The sequence below is a fragment of the Platalea leucorodia genome, assembly GCF_965183815.1.
Source record: "Platalea leucorodia genome assembly, chromosome: 6".
Lineage (NCBI taxonomy): Eukaryota > Metazoa > Chordata > Aves > Pelecaniformes > Threskiornithidae > Platalea > Platalea leucorodia.
Window position 1 is genome coordinate 84,895,029 of NC_138828.1, and position 17,815 is coordinate 84,912,843.

The 17,815-nt window shown below is 58.1% G+C and overlaps 2 protein-coding genes across 2 annotated transcripts; both read right to left on the reverse strand.

The window, feature by feature from the left end:
• Positions 1-29: 29 nt before the first annotated feature.
• SMYD5 (SMYD family member 5) lies at positions 30-8,957 on the reverse strand. The gene is made up of 13 exons (XM_082314902.1): positions 8,843-8,957; positions 8,537-8,645; positions 7,702-7,841; positions 7,353-7,474; positions 6,591-6,660; positions 6,105-6,209; positions 4,473-4,535; positions 4,195-4,265; positions 3,789-3,895; positions 3,376-3,432; positions 2,453-2,547; positions 2,121-2,191; positions 30-1,543 (listed from the first exon to the last, which is right to left on the reverse strand). The coding sequence occupies exons 1-13, from the start codon at positions 8,936-8,938 to the stop codon at positions 1,405-1,407; spliced, it is 1,245 nt and encodes a 414-aa protein (XP_082171028.1). The 5' UTR covers positions 8,939-8,957; the 3' UTR covers positions 30-1,404.
• Positions 8,958-12,496: 3,539 nt separating this feature from the next.
• On the reverse strand, positions 12,497-13,553 carry LOC309592309 (homeobox protein not2-like; the record flags this gene model as incomplete). Its single annotated transcript, XM_082315547.1, has 2 exons — positions 12,497-12,655; positions 13,422-13,553. 2 exons carry the CDS (start codon positions 13,551-13,553, stop codon positions 12,497-12,499), a joined length of 291 nt encoding a protein of 96 aa, XP_082171673.1.
• Between the last annotated feature and the right edge of the window lie 4,262 nt (positions 13,554-17,815).

Below are 17,815 nucleotides of genomic sequence, written 5' to 3' on the forward strand. Positions count from 1 at the left end.
CCCGGTACAAACGACACGGCCCCGCTTCTCACCAGTCGCGGTTTATTACGAACACTGAAGGGGACGCGGCCCCGGGACGGCTGGGGACGAGCAGCGAGGTGCAGGGCTGGCGGTGATGGCAGTGCCAGAGGTGCCCATCTACAGCGTCGCCCTCGGTCCTGCAATCCAGCTGCCGCGGGCTCGAAGGAAGCAGCGGCAGGAAAACAGCTCCCCAAAATCCGAGAGCGGAGGAAAATACCGCAAAGCGCATCCCCAACCTGCTGCCCGTCCCTTGTTTGGAGCCGTTTTCTCCCTCCGGCCGCGTCGTCGGCAGTGAGGGACGCCGCACGCAGCGGTGCGGCTGGCAGCATGGGATGGATGACAACGCTCCGGTGCCGGCGACGTCTCCAGGCATCCCCGGGCACGGCGGCTCCCGCTCGGGGCGCATCCTGCTCCCGAAGCAGCGCGCGGACAGAGGGCCTGAAGGACGGCTCGCTCTCTGCAAAACCCAAAACGTTTTCTGGGTTTTGGACAGTGACTTTGCTTACGCAACACCGTAGCCCGTGTCGGCTCTGGGCTAGCCACAGCCTGGCCGTTCCCCGCTCCCCGAACAGCCCCGGCAATCGCTGCACGGGGTTTTGCATCGTGTAAAGGGAAAAAGGGATGGACCAGATGATCCTTGAGGCCCCTTCCAACCTGGTATTCTGTGATTGTAAAGGACGGGGCCGAGGCGGGAGGGAGGCGCCTGGCAGGGTCGGCCCCGCGCTCCCTGCCGGACCCGGGCATCCGAGCCACCCGTAAGGTGCCTCTGGCCCACCTGCAAAACCGTTTTGCCCCTTGCTGCTCGCCGAGCCAAGGCATGGAATGGAGTATATATAAGGACCCCAGCTCCTCGGTGTGTAGATAGTGCTAATATAGACATTAAATAGTACCCCTGGTGCACAGACACACGGACACACGCACACACGTTCCCCTCGCCCCTGCGGGGTAGGAAAGGACGTGCTCCTCCGCACCCACGGCCGGCACAGACACGGCGGAGCAGCCTCGCGGGTGGCCGCATGGTGACCATCGCGATGTCCCCGGGGCTGGCCGGACCCTGCTCTCCTCCAGCCTCCCCCGCAAGCACCAGCCAGCCCCTCCGGGGACCGGGGCGCGGCAGGGGGCCAGCGGCTCACAGCCTGTCCTCGCAGGGGGGACGGGGACGGCCCGACGCACGCACACACACGCACAGCGCGCAACGAGGACAGGCGGGAGCAGGGCCTGCCTCCGGCTCCCCCGCTGCCCCGCTCCGCCAGACCTCCGCGCCCCTCACCGGCACGTGGCCTCCCACCCGACCCCAAAACACAACCCTGTTTCTAGTATTAAAGCTGCTGCCTCTCGGAGGATCCCCCCGTCCCTTCCCTCTCCTCTCGCCCGGGGCCAGGATCAAACGTCGGTCATCTCATCCTCCAGCTCAGCATCATCTGTCTCCCCTTCGCCCTCCTCTTCTTCATCCGACGTCACGTCGGCATCGTCGGCTTGCACTAGGCACTTGGGACACGAGCAGGTAAACAAGTAGTTCTCCCTGGAAGAAGGGAAGGAAGGAGTGATGGCGTGGAGAGAACCCCGATGCCGCTGCGGGGCAGGGGGTCGGGGACGGAGCAGCCAGGAAGGGGGTAAATAGGTTAAACCCGGAGGAGTTTGCGGGCTCGATGGTGCTGGGCTCAGGTGGGGCGGAGGCAGCCTGGGTGGAGAGGGGCATTTCTCAGCCCTGCAGGGGTGACGGGACACGGGGACGGCAGCCATCAGCAGGAACCCCTACCCCTGAAGGGCAGAAAAGGAAAAGGAAGGCGGCTGGGGACAGCAAGGGTGTGCGGGAGCGAGCTGCCGAGCGGTGCAAGCCCGCAGAGAGAGGGGGAGCCCAAATCCTCGGTCCCCGAGGCTACAACACCTAAGAAGGGGCTGCAAGGAGCTCAAAGCACAAAAGCACCACGTGCTGCACGCACACCCTGCCGTGAGCATGCCGGCTTACACACCAGCCCGTGCACAGCCCCACCAGGGCACGCGCGGGGCCCCGAGGTGGGGGTGCAGCCCTGACGGACTGGCTGGGGGTGCAAAGGGGGGCCCTGTCCCCCCCCCGGCTCCCTCCCAGCAGCCCCTACCTGAGTATCTTGTTGCGGCTGTGTCTGCTCCGCTCCCTCTGACAGCAGTCTAAGTAACTGATGCAGATTTCCTGTGAGCAAAGAGAAACAAGCGGGGCTGAGAGGCGCCTCCCACGAACCCAAAGCAGCACGATTTGTACCAGTCCCTCTCAGAGGCAGGCAGAAACACGGGGTCTGGCAGCCCCTGCGTGGGGATGAGGGGTGAATTCCTCAGCCAGGACAATGCCAGAGACAGGAGGTACGGGGCTGGGGTCCGCAGGGGACGTAGGGGACACAGGGAGCCCCTGCCAAGGTGCGATGCCAGCCCAGGCTCACCCCGGCCCCGCTCTCACCTCTCCAGCTTCGATGTCCTCCAGAGCCGTCAGATGCAGGAGGAAGTTGTTTTCCGGGAAGGATGTCTCGGCATTGGGGATGCAGCTGTGGTTACCTAGGGGGAAGACGGGACGCAGCCGTGAGGGTGTCTCCAGAGGAGGGGGATAGCAGAGGCAGGGTCGGAGACCCCACACAGCCCGCAGGGCTCGTGCCTGCCCTTCTCTGTGGCCCAGGCACTGGGAGGGCCACGGCCTGGCTAAGGATAAGGCGGCACAACGCTGCAGCCACCCCATCTACCTGGGGGACACCAGCGGGACACTCTCTGCTCACACTGGGGGCTACAGGGTGCAGTGGAGCTGGGTGCAGGGTCAGGGCTCTCCCTTACACCCACAAAACCCACGCAGAGAGCTGTTCTGGATCAACGCCAGGATGCACAGCACCACCTCTGCCTCCAGGGGCTGGGGAAGGACGCACAGGGCAGCACTTTTTCCCTGCTTCGCAGCTCTCCCAGCAGCCAGTCCCCAGGCTCTGCTCGTCCCCGCTCTGCCATTAACACTTAGGAGTGAAAGAAGGAGCTCCAGGTGCTGGGACATCCTCTCCTAGGTCCCCACGGGGCAGCCAAGAAAGGCTCCCCCCCGTCAACCGTTTGTTCAGCTCCGTTTTGCTCAGAGAAGGTTGGAGACGTCCCTTCGCCAACTGCATACGTGGCTCCCGGAGACTACATCGCATTCGCATCCAGGACTGACCGTTTCGTAGCAAGGCGGGATGCCCGGAGACCCCGAGAGAGCAGCCAGGCCCCAGGGCAGCACCCATCCCATCCCACCCCACGGACGGGAAGCACAAACCCCTTTCTCCAGAAGCTTTTAGGAAGAGGTGAGCCCGTCTAGCCCAGGACGTCTCCCTCCTCACTACCAGTTTTCCTCCCAGTCTTTGTGTTACTTACAGCAGCTCTGGAGCACGTAGAGACCTGATCCCTCGCAGTTGAGGAACTCTCCTGACTCTGCGGCACAGAGAGGGGGTTAGAGCTTTGCATGGGCCGTTCCGGCTCTTGTGTAGATGAAACTTTTCTGCACAGGATCCCTCCAGATCAGCCCTCCAGCCACCCCACCCTGCCGCAGGTCGCGCTGCCCACAAACTTGGACTTGCCCTATCCACGTAGCAAGCGTGGCTCGCCTGGACCAGGCGGTGGGATCTCCCAGTCCCCAGCAGGAATCCCTCCTAGTCCCGGAATCCCTCCTAGTCCCGGAATCCCTCCTAGTCCCCGAATCCTGGGAAGAGTCTCCAGCAGCAGAAACTCCACCAGGTTCCTGCAAACGGCACCACTTGACGCTGCCCACGGTCACTTCAGAGCCTCACCCTTCTCGATGTCCTTGTAGAGCTGGTCGATGAAGGCGTCCAGCTCCTCTCGCTGCAGCATGGGGAGATCCAGCGCATCGCAAGCATGCACCCACTGGCTCAGAGAGCTGTCGGGAAGCGGAGGGACACCGTTACAGTCCCGCAGCGCTGTTGGCACATGGTGGGGCCTCGTGGGGGGGATCTAAGGGTTAAACTTGGTGGCTCTGAGTGGCCAAGGTCTGGCAGAGGGACGCGAAAGGGTTGGACACAGCCAAGATGAAGGACTGCTTTTAAGTTTGCCTCTCCATCCCCCTCTCTTGGGTCTGAACCCAGCCATTACCCAGGCCAGCGTGGATTTATGGACTGTACATCCCCTCCATGCCACATCTCCGCTGCCCTGCAAGGAGCACCCAGAAAGCCCCATTACCTTGTTCCTATGCCTTGGCCATTGGTCCCAACGAGGGCAAAGAGGGATCGAAAGCCTTCTGGAGTGAACCACTGCAGAAGGGAGATGAGAAAGCAGCTGAGCCCAGGCCAGCCTGCGGCAGCACCCTGCTCTGCAAGTGCCTCATATCCCACAGGGAGCTTTGGGGGAAGCAAGGAAGGGGTAGAGCCCCAGGGGAAGCCCTGGCCTCTGGGGCAGACATGCACCAAGCAGAGGGTCCCGCCACGCTCCTGGGCTAGTCGGGAGGCGGCTCAACTCACCCTGCTGAGATGTTCATCATAAAGGGCTTCGGTGAAGAGCAACCGCAGCAGCTCCAGCTGGCCCTGGCAGGACATGGCAACACCATCAGGGTGGGGAGACGCTGCTGGGACTCAGACCCAGCCTGACGGCCGAGCCCAGCACAGGCTAGAAGGCTCAGGAGTCAGGCTCCTCGTCCTTCATAGAATCACAGAATCGTTAAGGTTGGAAAAGACCATTAAGATCATCCAGTCCAACCATTAACCCAGCACTGCCAAGGCCACCACCAAACCATGTCCTCGAGCACCATGTCTACCTGTCTTTTAAATCCCCCCAGGGGTGGGGACTCAGCCCCTGCCCTGGGCAGCCTGGGCCAGGCCCTGACAGCCCTTTGGGGGAAGAAGTTTTTCCCAATATCCAACCCAAACCTGCCCTGGCGCAGCTTGAGGCCGTTCCCTCTCGTCCCATCGCTTGTTCCTGGGGAGCAGAGACCGACCCCCCCGGCTCCAGCCTCCTTTCAGGCCGTTGCAGAGAGCGATGAGGGCTCCCCTCAGCCTCCTCTTCTCCAGGCTGAGCCCCCCCAGCTCCCCCAGCCGCTCCTCCCCAGCCTTGTGCTCCAGCCCCTGCCCCAGCCTCGCTGCCCTGCTCTGGCCACGCTCCAGCCCCTCCATGGCCGCCTTGGGGTGCGGGGCCCAGCGCTGAGCACAGCATTCGAGGGGCGGCCTCACCACTGCCCAGCGCAGGGGCACCATCACCTCCCTGCTCCTGCTGGCCACACTGTTCCTGACACAAGCCAGGATGCCGTTGGCCCTCTTGGCCACCTGGGCACCCTGCTGGCTCGTGTCCAGCGGCTGTCGACCAGCACCCCCAGGTCCTTTCCCGCCGGGCAGCTCCCAGCCGCTCCTCCCCACGCCTGCAGCGGTGCCTGGGGTTGTTGTGACCCAAGTGCAGGACCCGGCACTGAGCCTTGCTGACCCTCACCCCGTGGCCTGGGCCATCGACCCGGCCTGGCCAGGGCCCTCTGCAGAGCCTCCTGCCCTCCAGCAGATCGACACTTCCACCCAACTGGGTGTCCCCTGCAAACTGACTGAGGCTGCCCTCCATCCCCTCATCCAGATCATTGATGAAGATATTGAACAGGACCGGCCCCAGCGCTGAGCCCTGGGGAACACCACTGGTGACCGGCCACCAACTGGATTTGACTCCATTCACCACCACTCTCTGGGCTCGGCCGTCCAGCCAGTTTTTAACCCAGCGCAAAGTGCACTTATCCAAGCCGTGAGCAGCCAGCAAGGCTTCCCTGCAAGGCTGGCGGCTGCTGCCCTCAGAGCAGCGAAAGCCACTCGTTCGAGCAGCAAAAGCCACCTACTCAGCAGCTAAATACAACCCTGTCCCACCCCACAGCAGAAGCATCTCCACCACAGGAACGAGCAGCGGTGTCCCACACAAGCCCAAAGCCCTCTAAGCAGCCCGTTTCCTCTCTGTCAGTCAGCCAGCCCCTAACGGGGGGCTTTGTGCCCCCACTTTGAGCCTGGGATTTCCAGTATCTCCCATCCCAGCTGTAACGGGGCCTCTGCACCCGTGGGCTCGCAGACACAGGCAGGGAGAGGGCAGGCTCGGGGACTCAGCACATCCAAGCACTGCCACGCTCTTACCTTAAATTTGTCCCCCAGCAGCTTGTGCACAATCTCCTCTTCTTCGTTTGCTGTCTTACTGCAGAACTGGGAGAAGGTCTTGATCCACCACTCCTTGTCTTTTGCCTGACAAAGGAATCAAGCAAAGGCATGGCACCAACACCGCTTTTCTCCCAGCCAGGAGAGAGGGAGGGGAGAACAAGCCCCACTGAGCTCAGAGGTGTCCAGCCTGCTATCAGGAACCACCAGAAGCAGTTGCATGGTGGTAATTTATTGTCAGAATAAACACTGAGGAAGCCAGGCCAAAGAAACAGAGCCAAAGGAAAGGATCAGTTCTGACTATTTTGGTACGGAAAAAAAGACCTGCTTGGCTCAGGACACAGGAACCTCCTTTCCTGCCCACTGTCTCCATGGTCGCCCAAGAAGAGATCAGTCCTTGGGAATAACAGCCACAACGGGATGAGGAAACCACACACCGGCAGCTATGGCTCCAAACTGCAGACGTACCTGTTTGACAGTAGCAACCATCCGGGCCATCAACATGATGCTGGAAGTCTCCGGTGGATAATGCATGTTTCTGGGGGATAAGAATGAAGAAAAGAGATGAGCAGATCAGTGCTGGTATGGAAATAAAAAGCTGGAGGGAGGCAGAGGCAGCTGCCATCCGTGTGGTCAGGCCCGCACTCATCCGTCACACCAAAGCGGCCAGAGCAGCGTCACTGCGTGGGGATCCTGCGCCGCTCAGGGTGAGAAGCCTGTACCCACCTGCATGCTCTGAGCATAAAAATAAACCCCTAAAGTCCTGCTAAACTCAAGCCTGGGTCCCATACACAGCCCAGGACTACAGCAAGTGCTGTAGTTTGTGACGAGCTTTGGGTCAGGGATGTCGCTTTTTCCCTGTGCCCATTTTGTCATCTGCAAGCAGGGACAGCAATTCATGTACCCGCAGGGGTGCTACGAGGAGGATCTCCCAGAGGCTGGAGATCAGCAGGAGCACTATAAAATTGCAGGAGTGAGGGATACGCAGCTCAGTGCCTTGTAGCTTTTTACTGGGAGACAAGTAAGAACTGCTCAGCTGTGTGTCCAAACCCTTGTGCTGCCAACAGCAGGTAGAGCTGGGCAGTGTCCCACAGCCACCACCACCCTCCAGCCATGCCATGCAGGGATGCAAAGCAAGGACGGTCCTCAGCCCTGGTCCCAGGCAGCGTCACCCAGCCCAGGAGAGCCACCTCCTCTGCCCATAGAGCAACAGGCAGGTCAGTCCCCTACCTCCATGCCTCCTGCAGCTTGTTGAGGGGGTGCGTGGGGTCATCACGGGACGGGCCAAGGCAGAGGACCTGGTGGTACTGCTCCAAAGCGGCCTGCCTGCATTCAGCGCTGCAGTACGTCACCTAGAGCGAGGGGCACAGTGCCCGGCATTGGCTACAGCAGCAGAAAAAGGGGGTCCTAGGCCCAGCTTTGTCCCCTCCCTGACCATCTGAGCCCCAGCTCTTTAGCCATCGCGATGCAGAAGGGAAAAGGCAGACACCCATCTCGGGACAGCGCAAGTGCCCGGCTAGATGCTGTAAAGGAGTCAGTGACCAAAACAAGACCACGGTCCCTCCCGGCAGCCCCATACCTGGCACCGGGGACACTGCTGGTGCAGGTCTTTCCGGATGCTGCACTGCTCCGGGTGAGGCAGCACCAGCGAGCTCTTCCCCAGCAGCCGCTGGGCGTTCTCCTCCGCCGTCTCCAAAGCCCGCAGGCAGTGATCGCAGGCTGCGGGGAGACAAGACGGGATGGATACTACAGTGAGACCACAGCCTTCCATAAGGAAAGGGGCCAGAGCCCACAGCAAGGCAGCGTAACTGGTACCAACAGCATCTCCAAGCTGGAGACGCCAGTCTCTTACCACTCCCTCCATAAGAAAAACCATTTCTGGTGCAATTTAACCACCCCCCAGCCCTCATCTGCTGCCCTGTAAGGCTGGGAAGCGTTTAAGGGCCATACAATGGCAAGCATCCCCGTGTCGGTGACCCACAACGGAGCTCAGCCGACAGCAGGGTCTAGGCAGGACAAAAAAAAGTTTAAAATCCTGCTCTTACAACCCTCATTTTTTGTTCTGACGCCTCTGGGGAGGACTGGCACCTTTGCAGGCTGTACCCCACCGTGGCGAGATTGGGATAGGACCCACACCACTAAAAAAACTGGGGTTCCCACATGGTGCCCGATGGCGGCACGTGGTGCTGTCCCGCGGGGCTGATGGAAGTCACCATCCCTCAAACGACCCCAAGGTTTTCAACTTGTCCACGGTTCGTTTAGCGCAGAGGTAGAAATGGCAGCAGGGCCACCTTCCCAGCGGCGCTCAGGCGGATCCAAACCTTCTCCTTGAAAAGCGGGCAGCTCCGCCGGGACCCCGCGGTCACCGCGCCGGGGCAGGTGACGGGGACGTGCCGCCACCGCCGCCCGCTCACCTCGGTAGTTGTACAGGGCGTTCCAGAGGAACTGGGACGACACCACCGGCCTCTCCACGAAGACGGTTTCACCTTTGCGGATGTTCTTGGTGGCGAACAAGCCTTTTCCCTGCCGAGGGAGAGGCGCGGGTCAGGGGACGCACCCCAAAGCCACCCGGGGGCTGAGGGTACCCCCCGCCCGCCCAGCCTGAGGGGAGCCTGCCGGCTTTTTACCCCCTTTTCCCCAAAAAAATTGGCTCTGCCGCAGCGGGAAGGGAAGGGAGGGACCCCCGCGGCGGGGGGACCGGCTGAGACGGCCGGGCTCACCTTGGCGCTGCTGATGAACCGCGCCTCCGCCGCAGCCCCGGTCGCGGCGCGGCTCCCCGGCACGGCGCCGCACACGTCCCCCGCCGCGGCGGCCATCTTCGGGCGGCGACTTCCCCGCTCTGACCCGCCGGGGGCGGGCAGCGCCTCTTCCTCTTCCTCCTCCTCCTCCTCCTCCTCCTCCGCCGCCGCCGCCCGCCTCACCCGCCGCCCCGCACGAAGATGGCTGCCGGCTCCCCTCGGGGGTCCGCGCCCGCCATCACCCCCCTCAGCCCCAGGGGCGGGCGGGGGCCGGCCGCCATCTTAGCCCTCCCCGCAGCCCACCGCCACCTTCCAAAAACACCGCCAAAAAGCCCCGAAACGGCGCTTCCACAGCCACGCGAAAACCAGGCAGGAGTTTTGCTGCCTCTCCCCTATTAATTATTATTTTTTTAATCGGAGGGGGAATAGCCTTCGTATCCCTGTCAGGCCACAATGCGAGGTAGCCCCTCACAGGGTGGGGAGCCATGGCCAGCTGCCCCCGCGCACCCAAAACTGGCTCAGCTTTCCCCAAAAAAACCTTCAAAACACGCTAACGTGGCCCCTGCGCCCTGGCTACCTCCTGCTAGCCTGTCTGCAAATGCCTCAAATCTACAAAAACGCATGTTTAGTTGTATTTACTAATTCGCCGCCCGTTCAGGTTCGGTCCCGTTCTTCATCAACCAGGCGGCTGCGGCGGGTTTGGGAATATGGGCCGATTTCATATTCAGGGTGTTTTGGGGTGTTTTGGAGTCACTAGATGTCACTGTCGCCTCATGGCAGGGACACGACAGCGGGTGGCAATGCTGCCTGGCTGGCTGGAAGCCTTGTTGCCACCATGCCCAGGCCAGCAGCCCAGGCGGGAGCACGGCCGCAGAGCAAGGAGCCCTCCCTGGCCACCCGGACGGTGACAAGGGACAGACAAACTGCCTGGGACACCTTCCCCATCTGTATTTTGGGGTCTGGCCCCGGTGAACCCCGCAGCAGCGGCACTGCTCCACCATGCAATGCCCATCCCAGGGGTCTACAAGGACCTAGACACAAGTGGACCAATGCTACCTTACAACTCCTATTTCAATTAAATCTTCATACTAATAGCAGGAAGACTCGCCATTATTGTAATAACAGCATTACGTGTCCTGTTTTTCTAAGGTTTCAGTGCTAAATGGCGAGGTGTTTCATGCGTAGAGCATCAGCTTGAGTCGTGGCACGGCCAGCAAGACCTCAAAGCGTCCTTCATGGCTCTCGACAAACCCTGGTGCCCACAACATTAATTTGGAAGTATTTGCAAAGCTGGACTGGGATTGCTTCTGCTTCTGTATTTGCAGAACACAAGGAGAACCTTCTCCTGGACTTGAGTTTGATGGAGGTTCTTGTTCCCCGCGAGCAGCAGCCCAAACCTGAGCACCCCGTGTTTACCAGACCTTATGTTTCATACTATAAATGTATAGAATCACAGAATGCTTTGGGCTGGAAGGGACCTTTCCAGGCCATCCAGTCCATCCCCCTGCCATGGGCAGGGACATCTCCAACCAGACCAGGTTGCTCAGAGCCCCCTCCAGCCTGGCCTTGAGTGTTTCCAGGGATGGGGCATCCACCACCTCTCTGGGCAACCTGGGCCAGTGTTTCAGTAGTTCTGTCTCTGCAGGAACTAGCCCAGAGATAATAACTCATGTTATCTACTTTCCCCCATGATATGGGGTCATCAATCAATTTAAAAAAAAAACTTCTTTTTTTAGCATTTATTTTGTCCAAAACAGCTTATTGAGGAAAAAAACCCTCAAACTCAAACTTTGGGGAAGATGAAAATACATTGGATTTTTTTTTTTTTTTAATAATTTCAATTGAAAATTAAAAAGAGAATAGTTGGAAATGCGTTTTCCTTCTGACTTTGACACTTACAGGTTTTCAGCTGATCTGTTTAAAAGCTGTTCTTGCTCCATTCCAAATGTTCAAGCTTGAGTGCACAGGTTTACCAGTAAACACACAAGTGGAGGGGGGGGGAAAAACGGCTTTCATATTTGTATTGGCATGTCAGGAATGAAGACGTGCGAGAAGAAATCACCCTTTCAAGAAGAAATCACCCTTTTGTGACTTCTGCTGTTAGAAAGCAGCTATTACTTTTTGACAACGGGGTTCTTATAGGAGGAGGAAAAGGTGTGGTTCTTTTCTCTTTGGTTTTTTGACTCCATTTCCTCAGAAACACGGAAAAAAGGACCAGTAACCCATCCCGGGCAGCTGTGGGGCAAGAAGCCACTGAGGCATCGCTGCCTGCTCAGAAATCAAGGAGCTGCCCAAACCCTGCCTCCCCCCAGCCAGTCCCATCTCTTTTTAAAATACACTAGATTTTTATTAAGAAGCAAAGCAAATAAATAAATGACACTTATTCGGGGGGGGTGGGGTGGGGGAAGTTATTTCTATAAATAACAATGTAAGAGTAAAGTGATATACGGTGTTCTGGGTCAGAAAGAGACAGAATAAGTTATCCTGAGCTGCTGGGACGTGGTGCCTGGTACCCTGGGCAGACCTGGGAAGGCGAGGTGACAGCCTGGGCGCTGACAGCCTGGCCTCAGAGCGCTTTGCTGCTAACACACGGGCGGGGAGGGTCGAGTGCTCAGTCCTGACCCCTCAGAGCCCTCCCAGAAATACAACCGCTAACTGCATCGGGTGGTTACAGATGTGCTCGCCGAACGCTCCAGGTGCCGTTCCCCACGGCACCTGGATGTGTAATGAGGAGAGAACAGAGCGACTGCCGTCTGCGCCAGAATCGGCACATCTGGACGAGGGGCAGGGGGTCGTCTGAAGCACCAGAGGTGTTGGAAAGCTGCCTTTTTATAAAACGGCCCCGATCCCCGCACCTCGGCCAGCCTGAGCGCCGCCTTCCCTGCTGCAGCAGCATACGCGCACCTTGGCGAAGTAAGGCAATGCCAGAAGGCAGAGAGACCCACCGGGTTCTGCCCTCCGGCTTTGGGAAGCCAAAACAAAGGCACAAAACCACCAAGGCACGGGACAAGAGGAGGCACTTCTGTTCCAGGGGCGGGATCAGACCCTGTTCACCTTACTGTAAGAGCAAGGATACAGTCTGCAGGTGGGAGCAAAGGGCTTTCCAATTGTCTTTTTTTTTTGTTGTTGTTGTGATCTAAGCATCGAACATGGGAGTCAAGCGAAGCAGGAAAAACAGTCAGGATTGATTTTCCTCCCAGCACAGGTCTCCCTCCTAGGAGCCCACAGCCACACGCAAGTGACCCCAACGTTCAAACGCCCTTACGCTCCCAGCCGTCAGAGACGCCGTCTGATTGTCACCCCAGCCCCTCCGCTGGAAACCGTTCCTGTGTCCTGCTGCTTCGAGAGCAAACAGGAGATGACACGCCTTGCCACAGCTGTGGCACCACCAAGGACAGCCGGCCTGGTGATGACGCCCCAGGAATTACGGCACGTGGCTACCAAACAGCAGCCAAACAATTTTTGGGGGGTTCCTCCCAGCCGGCTGCGGTTTAGTCCTGTGGCTCCAGCTCTCAGATCGAGAGCGTAATGTCTCGCTTGGACCAAAGCAGCACAGACGTGCCTGCATCCCCAGTATCTCCATCAAGCAAACACGGCTCAAAAAACCAACAGTGGCAGCTGAATCTCATCAGCCGTTCAAAGCTCAACGTCCACGGTGTCCTCCTCGCGGTCCTTGGCGTCCGTCGAGTCCGCGGTGGCAGGCTGTATCACCCCAAACTGCGACAGCTTCGCCGCCTTCTGCTCCATGCTCTGCTTCCTCCATTTGATCCTCCGGTTCTGGAACCAGACTTTCACCTAGCAAGAAAATGGCCCGACAGCTTAATCCCAGGTCTCCAGGAGCCCCTTTCCAATGGGGGCCGTTGCCACATGCTTCCGAGGCAGATGTCCCCAAAAAGCAGAGTTCCTTAAAGAGGGGGACGTGCCCCTTCTCTGCTCGGGGCACAGCGCGTGCGAGCGGGAGGAGGTGACACTCCGGAGGGCACGGCTGCCAGAGAGCACGATGAGACACCCACCTACCCCCTGTCCCTGCTCCCTGTGCTCTGCACACCCTCTCTGACCCCCCAGAACCGCCCGTGCTTTCCTGTCCCTTTCCCCAGCTGAATTTGGATCCCACCACAGAAGATCGGGTGGCTCCTCCTTTCCACAAGAAATAAGCAGCTTGCAGCAGGAGGGGCAGAAACTTACTGGGAAGAGCAGAAAAAAAATTTACATCCAGTGTCATAAAAGGACACTTAAAGCATGAACTGTCTTCAGAGGATCATAACGATGTGGATACCTTAGTCCAACCCCGCTTGAAGTCTAAAGCAGGCAGGTTTGTGCTCCTAAATGCTTTTTGTTCCACTTCATGGATTAAGAAAAGGATGTTCTTATTCATAAACCATCTAAACCTATCTCGCCTCCCTCCAGCCACGTGGCTTCGATGTCATCTTTGCAGCAGGGAGTCCCACGGGTCACTTCGCATCGTGTCCTCCTCCCACTGTGCTTCCCGGCAAGGAAATCACCGCGGACGGAACCCAGAGCCAGGACCTCTGCCGCCGTCCCCAGCTCCCCCATTTCTTACCTGAGTCTCTGTCAGATGCAGAGTTGCAGCCAGGTCTACTCGCTCAGTGCCCACCATGTACTGCTGCTTGAGGAACTCTTGCTCCAGCCGCTCCAGCTGCTCTGGTTTGAAGACGGTGCGGACCCTCTTCATCTTGCAGGGCCCCCCGGGCCTCCAAGGCACAGCGGGGCCCAGCGCGTTGGCCCCTACGCAGTGAGACAACTCCAGACCTGCAAGAAAGCAGCAGCCGCTGAAGGGGTCTGCATGTCTGAGGCCGTTCCCGTTGAAGTGCCAAGCCCAGCTTGCTTCAGCTGTAGCTGAAATCCAAATGCAGCTGCTCTGTGCGCCAAAGGGAGCTGGGAGAAAGTAGCAAAAAGAAAAGCAGGGATGTCCCTACCCTATCCCTACCTAGATCATCTCATCTAGGCTCCCTTTCCCACAAAGGGTTGGACCAGGTGATCTTTTGAGGTCACTTCCAACCTATTCTATGAGTCTACCCACAGGTACAACCTAGGACCGTCCTGGACGTGCCGCCAGACCCAAAGAAGTCAGCACTCGATGAGGGAAGCGGGGCTTGACCTCCATCTGTGCAGGATCTTTGTAACAGAATCATAAAGTCCATCAAGAGCTGCTGGATGCAAAAATCCCAGCTCCATCTCAGGAAGCCCCTGATCACAGATGTCCCAAGGCTGGGGGAGGTCACCCCATGCTGGCCCCTGCCTTTACCCTTCCCCTGGCAGCCACCGTCAGCCAGTGTCCAGGAGATGCTGATGAAGCCAAGAGTCACCAGCCCTCCTGCAGGTCCTCATCCTGGACCTCAGACCTTTGGTCTCAGGAGGTTGAACGATCCACAAAGTTCCTGGTGTGCAGAGGCGTTAGCAGGACTAACAATGGATCTGGTCTGGGTCTCCTAGTTGTGGCCTGATGACAACCCTAATTAACTAATTACCATACAACGCAACACCAGCACCGTCACAGGACCAGCCGGCACCAGCCCAAGAGTTTCTAAAGCCCTCATCCTGCCGGCACAGACTGGGATTCTCACACATCTGGATGTACAAAAGGAGGGCGCGACCGCTCCGTCCTCCTGAAGGACCTTCGCGCCAGCCAGCCCTCGCTGCCGGGAGGACTGCGGGGTGCAGAGACCACCCTCAAGGGCCGGGGAAAGGGGGCTGCCGCCACCGAGGCAAAACACCTCTGCATCCAAGACGCTGGTTCTGGAGCCAACGACGTGCACAGGAGCGTTAGCGTAGACTTTTTGCACATCTGACCGTCAAGCGCTATGGGGGACAACCGGGCCCCCCCTGCTCGATGCCGCTGGATTGGGGACTCCATTCCCGTTCGCAGCCCCCGAAAGAGGGCAGGCAGTGGGACCTGGCTGCACCGGCGAGCCCGCTGCGGGCCACGGGAACACCTCCACGTACAATCGTGGGGGCATTAGGAGCCAGATAAGGCCAGCAGTAAGGTACGTCCGATGGTAGCGCAGCTTCTGCCCTGCCAACACCCAGGCGCACGCTTAACTTTAAGAAAAACCCGCTGCTTATCTCTCCTTTAATGCCTGATGCTGTCGCGTTTTCCAGGCACAAGCAGGCACCTTCACCTACTTCGTTCCATGAATTGGGTGCAAAAGTTCTGCGCGCGCTTAAGGATTTGTGGGATGGAGACCTGACAGCTTAACAGCCGTAATTGCACTTAAAACTATTTTCATCGTTAAAATCATTTCACCCGTCACTTTTTTTTTTTCTATTTTAATACTAGGATAATAGCAAGTGTAATTTCGAACATGAATTACTTTGTGGAAATAGCTTTGCAAACTGTTTAACTCTATTTTCATACCTGTATATTTGATATAATACATAGATTAACACACAACTATGCAGACGCTGTCTCGTAAAAGAAATAATAGATTAAATAGTTATGCAAAGTAGTTTAAAAAAAAGATCAAGAGTAGCAAACACTTTTGGTAGCTGAATAGTGTAGCTATCAGGATCAAATCAAGAATTCCTGATAAAATATCTGCTCGGCTGCAGGTTTTGCCTGGGCGACGACGAGATCAGGCTCTGAATGCTAAAGAGAGACTTAATTTCAAGAAAAATATTCTGAATGGAGGTACTTCATTAAAACAAACGAGTCGTTTTGCTTATAAAAAGTTACAGTACCCCTCAGTGAAAATCCAGAGAGCCCGATGGATTAGCCAGGATCGTTCATCACCGCCGCGTAAATTTTACCCACAGATCAGCAACGAAACCCTTTTTCCCTAGGTGCTTTTGCACTAAAAATACCAACAGTTTTTGGGGCCGGGTGCTGCGAAACACTCAGCAGCTTCACTTCTGCCAGGGGAAAATTGCAGGGAGAGCAAAATCCCAGATGGAGGAGGGCAGGTTTGGGAGGAGAGGGGGCCCCGCACAACGGCAGAGCTGGCACGGGGGGGGGAAATTACCTTCGGGGATGGGGCTTTGGGAAATTACAGCAGGGTTTCGTAGGCGTGATGAAAATACAGGCGCTGAAGGGCCTTTATAGTGCACGAAAGGAGAAATAAGCGCCAGCGTGGGCAAAGCAGCCCCCGAAATGCAGGTGGGGGCACGCGTGGACGTGGGGGGCTGTCCCCGACCTGAAACCCTCTGCTGAAGGCTGCGAGTCCTGGCGTGAGGGTATCGCCGCACCCGGGCATTAACTGCTGGGGCAACTGGCTGGTATTAATGATCGAGCGCTACAGAGGGGAAAACCACAGAATCAGAGAATGGTTTAGGTTGGAAAAGACCCCTAAGACCATCGAGTCCAACCGTTAACCCAGCACTGCCAAGCCCACCACTAAACCATGTCCCTCAGCACCACATCTCGCCGGCTTTTAAATCCCTCCAGGGATGGGGACTCAGCCCCTGCCCCGGGCAGCCTGGTCCGGTGGTCCTCATATTTAAAATTATTGTATTATAATAATATATTATATATATATTATTTTACATACTATTATTATAAGAATATGTTACATTATATTGTACATATAATATTATATATGTAGAATAAGTTATATTATATAATTATATATATAATATGTTATATATATTGTATATTATATAAATGTTATATATAAAAATGTATGTTATGTTATATACTAGATACAGAATATGTTATATTATAATATATTATAATAATGTAATATAATATATAATGTCATAATACAATAATAATATAACATTATAAAAATAATCATTAGGAAATTCTTCCCTCTCCCTCCCTCATTTCCCACAGCCCCAGCCCAACTCTTCACCTTGGGGCTGGTCGAGAGGCTGCAAGAAATGAAACTACAGCCGTAGGGGGGAAAAAAAAAAAGGGGGCACTTTTTGGTGTCCCAAAGCCCCTTATTTTCCAGTGCCCCTTCCAGGTCCCGGCCCTCCCCGCCCACCCGCGGGCAGGCTCCCACGCTCCCCCCGCCCCGTGGCGGCCGGGCACCCCCCGCACAACCCGCACAGCCCCCGCACAGCCCCCGCACAGCCCCCGCACAGCCCCCGCACAGCCCCCGCACAGCCCCGCTCACCTGCACCGCCCCGCCCGGCCCCGCCGCAGCCCCAGCCCCAGCCCCAGGCGCCCGGCAGCGGCCCCAGCCCCGCTCCCGCCGCGGGCCAGCGCGGAGCCGGCGGGGCGGAGGGGACGGGGACGGGGACGGAGGCGGCGGGGCGGCGGCCCGGAGGCTCCCGGGCGAGGAGCGATTCGATGTGGAAGGGGGTCTTGGGGGGCGGCGGGGCGGGCCGGGGGCGCGGAGGGCTGCGCAGCATGGCCGGGCCGCTGTGCCGGCTGCCGGCCCCGCCGGTTTATATGGAGGGCGCGGTGGGGTGGGATGAGCCCAGGTCCTATGCAAAGCGGCGGCGGGGGGGCTGCCCCCAACCCCGCTGGCCTGCGGCGGCACCCCCACGGGCACCCCTTCTTCCCCACCGACACCCCCATGGACACCCCTTCTTCCCCACGGACACCCCTTCTTCCCCCCGACACCCCCACGGACACCCCTTCTTCCCCACCGACACCCCCATGGACACCCCTTCTTCCCCACGGACACCCCTTCTTCCCCCTGACACCCCCACGGACACGCCTTCTTCCCCACTGACACCCCCACGGGCACCCCTTCTTCCCCACCGACACCCCTTCTTCCCCCCGACACCCCCACGGACACCCCTTCTTCCCCACCGACACCCCTTCTTCCCCACCGACACCCCCACAGACACCCCTTCTTCCCCACCAGCACCTCCATGGACACCCCTTCTTCCCCCCAACACCCCTTCTTCCCCACCAACACCCCTTCTTCCCCACTGTCACCCCCATGGGCACTCTTTCTTCCCCACCAGCACCCCTTCTTCCCCACCAACACCCACAGACACCCCTTCTTCCTCACCGACCCCCCTTCTTCCCCACTGTCACCCCCA

Excerpts from the sequence above, each read along its gene's own strand:
- SMYD5 (XM_082314902.1), bottom strand. The coding sequence starts at position 8,938 with ATGGCCGCCGCGGCGGGGGACGTGTGCGGCGCCGTGCCGGGGAGCCGC. Across the intron at positions 6,661-7,352 it reads AAGCTGCAGGAGGCATGGAG|AAACATGCATTATCCACCGG; the intron begins GTAGGGGACTGA and ends CTTATCCCCCAG. Across the intron at positions 6,210-6,590 it reads TGGTTGCTACTGTCAAACAG|GCAAAAGACAAGGAGTGGTG; the intron begins GTACGTCTGCAG and ends TTCCTTTGTCAG.